General features: G+C 32.5%; 1 protein-coding gene across 1 annotated transcript; it reads right to left on the bottom strand.

The window, feature by feature from the left end:
• Positions 1-4356: 4356 nt before the first annotated feature.
• Positions 4357-6228, bottom strand: LOC125495145 (uncharacterized). The gene is made up of 3 exons (XM_048639852.2): positions 5844-6228; positions 5354-5716; positions 4357-5090 (listed from the first exon to the last, which is right to left on the bottom strand). The coding sequence occupies exons 2-3, from the start codon at positions 5708-5710 to the stop codon at positions 5031-5033; spliced, it is 417 nt and encodes a 138-aa protein (XP_048495809.1). The 5' UTR covers positions 5711-5716; positions 5844-6228; the 3' UTR covers positions 4357-5030.
• Positions 6229-6726: the final 498 nt, after the last annotated feature.

Here is a 6726-nt window from a genome sequence, read left to right as displayed (position 1 = left end):
AGGGTGTTAAATCTATATGGCATGTTAAAATTACAGTGATACATGTAGTAAAATTGTATCCAGTCATATACAAACTTGTAATAAACTTGAACTCAATCAGATGCAACACTTACCTTTGTATATTGTCGATTTTCTGTAGAAGATCCATAAATGCAACAGTCTTGTTCAAGATATAGGGTGTCAATAAGCTGATAAGCATATATATGAGTTATAATATCCGCTGGTTTCAGGTATTAGAAAAAGCTTGCCTTGGTTGCGGGTTGCTGTTTATTAGGACCAACTTCTTCATGCTGTTGGTGTCCTGAATAATAATGTTAGAGTTACAACACTTGTTCATTACCGTTATTCCTCTCTGTAAAAATTTTGAGCCAAAAAAAAAAAATTTATATTTTTTTCTAATATTCTTTTTATTTGGAGTTACATCACTTTTTCATTAGAATTGCATCACTTATTCATAAGAGTTATAACACGTAGAATTCATTCTCATTTCTCAGGTAAGTATGTATTCTCATATGAACTCAATTATATATATATATATATATAATATATATATAATATATATAATATATATATATATATATATATATATATATATATGTCCGAATTCAGGTGCTGGAAATCTTAGCTTAGTGGTCTCTCTAGAAATTTGTACTTGTTCAGGTATCATATGTTTGAGCAACTTTTTAGAGTTGCTAAGATGAATCCTCTGTTTTCCACAAAGCATGGATTAGTGCTCATTGTACATCCAAAAAAATACCATTTGTACAAAAGAACATAAACTATTTTCAACAACTTTTGAAATTAAAAATAACACAAAATTTAAAATTAAAGAACATGTAAACCTACAATTATAAAAGAATATATACCTACAATTATAAAAGAATATATAGCCTAATAAAAGACTAAATTATAAATAAATACTTCTTCCGTTTCGTTTTAAATATAACAAAGGATAATATTTGTAAAATATAAATATTCATTTGTGGAGGAAGTATCTGATTTAAATTAACATAACATACAAGATTTAACAAAACAATTAACAACATTTTCATATAATCATAGACTCTTAAAATATCAAAACTTCGTGATATGATAAAAGAGTAAGGTGTAATTTCTTGATTATATAAACAAAACAAAAATGATTCCCCAGATTTCGGCACTGTTCAGTGGATAGAGCTCTTAATTAGGAAGGTTTTTGCTATCAGTTTGGGAGGATGGTTAATGGGGTTTTGTGGTAGAGGAGAGAGTGTTAGTGTTAGGGTTTAACAGCGGTGGTGGAAGGATAACAGAAAGACTAATCTTGTTCAAGAAGATCTTGCTGCATCAAAACTTATTGTTCTTGCTCCATTATTAGGTTTTGCTTTCATATAAGTCCTAGAAAAGTAGAAAGTGAAATCACTTTAAGGGCAATTTAACAGAAGAATGTTTAATTAATTCGGGTCATTCCGAGTGTTTTAGGATTCAAAAAGGACGTCAGAGTTGGAAACGCCGGCGGGGACGTGGGGAGTTAGGAGGAGAGAGAAAATAAGAGACTAAACAGAGAGAAACAGAGTAGATGATATGGAATCTGACCCGTTAAATTTGAAGATGGATGAGATCTGATGTTTGCTAATCAGGTGGAAATTGTAAAGAGCCACAAGTATTAACAGACTTCAGAATTCGAGAAGGGCGAATTTTATGTTTTGGGCCATTGAGCTTATTGAGTTTTTAATTTGGGAATTAAGAGTTTTTATAGGCTTGTTGGGCTATACAGTTTTTATTAGAATTAGGGTTTGATAAATCTCTAATCTTTGTGCTTCCTTCATGGTGTAACCATCGACACTTAATTGTTGCAATAGTCTTCGAGAAAGTAATAATGTCTCAGCTTCTCCACGACGATCATGTATACGATATGCAAAGAACTCCCTCATAGTCAGTTTGTCCCTTTTATTAGAATTAGGGTTTGATAAATCTCCATCCCTATGTAAAATATCAACTCTATATCCATCTTCACCGTACGGAAATAGTAGTGGATATTGAAGAGCAAGGTATGAAGGATGGAGTTCACAAATTTGTTTCAATTTTCCACCCTTTGTCTCCACAATTATATCTCTTTTATCCGCACTATCAATATCTCCAACTATGAGGGTAGCAACCTCGTTGGTTGTGGGCAAGTTATATGTCCTTCCATCCGATTCCCTCCTACCAATTAGTTTCAATTACATGCATCATTTTTAAAGCGATCTCTTGCCATTCTAAAAATCTTTGCTAGAGGATTGTGCTCATCAATCATATTTTGTAATTCAGAAATCAAAGGGTCTTCGAACTTTTCAGGATTTTTAGAACTGCGTTAATTTGGGGAAAATGTAATAAGTACAGTGAATTAACATGTAGCATGTGCATGAATAAATTACTAATCATAAATAGGTAACTTAATCGTATTTATTACCTTACTGCGGTCTTTCTGTTGTTAATCTCATGCTCAGTGTCATAGATGTAAAGTTGGGAAAATTTAGGACACGAGCCTTCCTTTGGCAACAAACTCCCTGTCAAACGATGATTCTGACCACCTATCTTAAAATTGTATGGTCCTAGTCCTTGGGTAGATCGATGTATAACTTTCCCTCCCATTGATGTAAAAGAATGCATCATATCATATGGCCTTATATTTTCAAAGAAGTGCTTGCTTCTAGGATGTTTTCCTTTAAGGAGATCTGAAAGGAGTTTTGGCGGAGGACACAATAAAGGAAGTTGCACTTTCCCTTGCATGCAACATTGTGAGAACTTTGGCTTTGTCGTGTTTATATGTTTTTTTGTTCTTTCCTCAAACCACATCATGGCCCCACAATACTCGCACTCTCATATTGAATCACCAATATCCAAATACTCTCCTGACAGTGAAGCACATGTTGATTGTTGTCTGGAACACCAGATATGGAATATGTCTACAATATGAAAATGATTACGCTAATTCTTACTTCATATTATTTTTTGTCAAATTTTAACTCTGAAAATTAAATGCCATAACAAAGTTCAGAACGCAGTACTATACTTTATAAATATTTGTATAATGAATTGCAACACAAAGCGTTGGTAGCTCATGTGATTGACCTCTTTAATATCCAACATACCTGCATAACAACTGCACTCTACATCATTGGCATCATATTTTATTGGATTTCGATGGTCTACCTCAAACGTAATTTTTAAATTACCCTCTTCAAGTAATCCACTACTATTTCCTGAATCGTTTCAAAAGTAGTAAACATAAATTTATATATCTATAGACTTAGTTGGTCATATATTGTATATATGAAGTATAAACTTATATATATATATATATATATATATATATATATATATATATATATATATATATATATAATATATATATATATATATGTATATGAAGTATAAACTTATGTAGATAAAAATACCTAGCTCAAATCTTCTAATCACTTCATTCAAAACCTTTTTACTTTGTATGAGTTGCTTATTGCACCTAAATACATAACTTCTTCGTTGTAACTCAAAGAGCTCTCTTCGTTGAACTGCAACAACTTCATGATTCACTGGAAGATACAAAAAGCGTATTTATGGCATCGTAGACATTACTACCTTTTCTTAAATATTCTTTTGCAATGTAGTAGAAAATGATTGGGCAGTAATATGTACCGCAATTATTCTTATAGCTAATATAAGTCTTCTTTTCTGCCTTGCTAACTTCGTATCATGCTGTTTAGCTCGATTTAAAAGAAAATATTAAATTTCAAGTCTTATTCAAGCTCATGTATATAACAATGTGGAAACAAAATTTTGATATGATTATCACGGAAATGTCGTACAATTTTACTTAGTATCTTGAAGACAAATTTCCTTACTAATTGGAGTATCATTATTGCACAAATTAGGAATTCTATTTGTACTAATTGTAGACATATATGGCAGTTGAACATCACGTGTAATGGTTGTAAACACAAAAAAAAAGTCACTTTATAAGATAATCGATATAAAGATACTTCATAATCATATATATATATATATATATATATATATATATATATATATATATATATATATATATATATAACACTATTCGTTCTCATACAAACTAACCTTTTTTTAGACGCTTATTTGTATGTAATACTCTTCGTTTATGGCGATTGTACTTTCTAGTTGAGTGCTTATCTTCAGCAATGGTACGTTCTAAAAATAAATTTATCAAATTTCAATACACTAGCTACTACATAAATGCGCTATTGCAACCCCTGGAAACCGTTGTAATAGACTCAATAACCATTGCAATAGAACTATTGCAATGGGTAGGCAACCGTTGCTGTTGCTGCCCTTGCATTAGATCTAATGCAACGGTCTTGCACGCCTAATGCAACGGCCAGTTGCAACGCCAAATACCCGTTGCAATACATCTGAAGCAACGCATGTTTATCGGCTAATGCAACGCCTCTATGGTATCCCATGAACCGTTGCATTACGTATGATGCAACACATATTAAAGCCTAATACAACGCCTCTGTGGTATCCCATGAACCGTTGCATCACATATGATGCAACACATTTCAAAATCTAATGCAACGCCTCTATAGTATCCCATGAACCGTTGCAATTTCCTCTTTTTGCATATTGAAGCTACTACAACGTATCTATAAATTAAATATGGATACATAGACCTATTAATTTGATGTTGATGCAAAGTTGAAATAATTTAAAAAATTCCAAATAAACATGATGATAATTTAGATTCCAAAAAGAGCCATAAATATATCCAAATATAGCATCCAATCGTTTGACGATTTACAATACCAAGTACTTAATATAATACTATCGTATATATATATCAAATCCCAATAGTAGTTTGACCACCAAAACATATTTACTTCCAACCTAAAATAATGTATGCACCAAAATATATCTACTTGATTGTAGCGTAAATATAGTACCAAAAAAAAAAAAAAGATTTCTTACTAATTATACGTCCAATTAATTCCAAAATCATGCTCCACTTTTAGGCGAGATCCGTAGTCAAGAACTTGTCATTTATGCGATTGCAATTGTTCTTGATCATGGGATACATTTTTGTCTCCTTCATGTACCTATAGAAATATACAAAAGTTATCAACTTGCAAGAATTAGTTTTCACCTACACGAGTAAATTAACAAGTTTGTGGAGCCATCATATATATATATATATATAATACCAAAAAAAGTGTGGTTACAACTTATGCTAATAATCAGGGATGCAGAAAGTATTTTCTTAGGAATATAATGTAGGTGGTGGTGTACATAAAAGACTAGAAAAGATATAATGCATAAATCTATCACGGGATATAAAAGACATTTAGTACATAAATCTTACCTGATTTAACAAGTCCGTCCCGGAAGTTAATTCTTGTTCACCATTCTGCTCAATGGCTTCATTGCTTGTAGTAGTTGCATCTCTTGTAGTAGAAGATACTTGGACGTCGGGAACTACAAGATCTATACCAGGATTAGCTTCTCGTAGTTGTTCTACCAACCCCGTTTGAATGCTTTGAAGGAATTCTTGAGGAATTATGTAGCGACATTTGGTGCCCCCTTTCTTTAGATCAGTTTTGGTCACACCTTTCCCATAGAGGCGAACACGTCCACTATGCTCCACCTTTTTAATCACTTGATTGTATGGATCCTCACTATTAGCACCTTCTTCGTGTTCTTTAGATGCTAAAGTCTCCATTTGTTCCTTCCATGAAAAAATGACGAGAAATTACCTACATATTAAAAATATATATATATATATATATATATATATATATATATATATATATTATATATATATATAAAGAAAGCATATAGTAAATATAACTCACAATTTTGTCTTTTGTTTTCACGAAGCTTGTTTTGTATGTCTTTTTCGAATCTCTCAACCTAGATTCTTTGTATACCTTCGCTCGAGATGGTTCTTGCTTGTGTGGATCAGCTTGTTGCTGTACATAAAAAGATTTTAGCTTTAAACATCACCGAGCAGAAATATTTAGAGAGAAACAAGACGTGTTAAGCAACTACTCTATTGATTTGTTGCTACATGTTGTATTTGTTAGATCTCCACTGTTCGCCTGACATTCTAACTAAATGATGCACAACTTTGTACATTCTAACTAATCTTCTGAGGGTAATGAGGAACAAGCAATAGATATGTATGGCACCAGCAATCGATGCAAAGTTATGAACGTTTCATGGAATTTCTTAAGAGGAGCAATGCAGTTAGTCTACTGTTGCAATGGAGACTGCTACAGCATTACAAGTAAGATAGGAAAGTTTGTGTGATACTCCTGTTTGTTAATAAGCAATTCCTCAGTAGTTGTCTTTGTCAGATGTACTCTCTCTGACCAGTCTTTCTTTTAGGACTCCTAGTCCACCGCCTCTGTAAATGCTATAACTTTTGTCAATAATGGGATTTCTCTGTTGGTCTGCAAAGTTAATATACTTTAGTGACAATTTCTCTATTTGACATTTCTTGGACAGATGAAGTTTGAGAAGGTGACACGTAAAGCTCAGGAGCAATTTCAAATGGTTTTGGAGGAACAGAGCAGGTTTGCTTCCATCTTTCTGTATCAAAATCTGAAGTTTAGCATCATTTTGGAGTTTTCTTTCCTGTCGTGAATGTTGAGGTGTATCCCTCACAGGTTAAGTTCATCGAAGCAAGCCAATTTGTTTTTGAAGGGAACACCCTGTTTTTGGCCATATCTTGGT

This window comes from Beta vulgaris, chromosome 2 (assembly GCF_026745355.1).
Source record: "Beta vulgaris subsp. vulgaris cultivar EL10 chromosome 2, EL10.2, whole genome shotgun sequence".
Lineage (NCBI taxonomy): Eukaryota > Viridiplantae > Streptophyta > Magnoliopsida > Caryophyllales > Amaranthaceae > Beta > Beta vulgaris.
This window is presented reverse-complemented; position numbering and strand designations above follow the sequence as displayed.

Coding starts and splice junctions, on each gene's coding strand:
- LOC125495145 (XM_048639852.2), bottom strand. CDS start 5,710: ATGGAGACTTTAGCATCTAAAGAACACGAAGAAGGTGCTAATAGTGAG. Junction 5,091..5,353: donor GGACGGACTTGTTAAATCAG/GTAAGATTTATG, acceptor ATATTTCTATAG/GTACATGAAGGAGACAAAAA.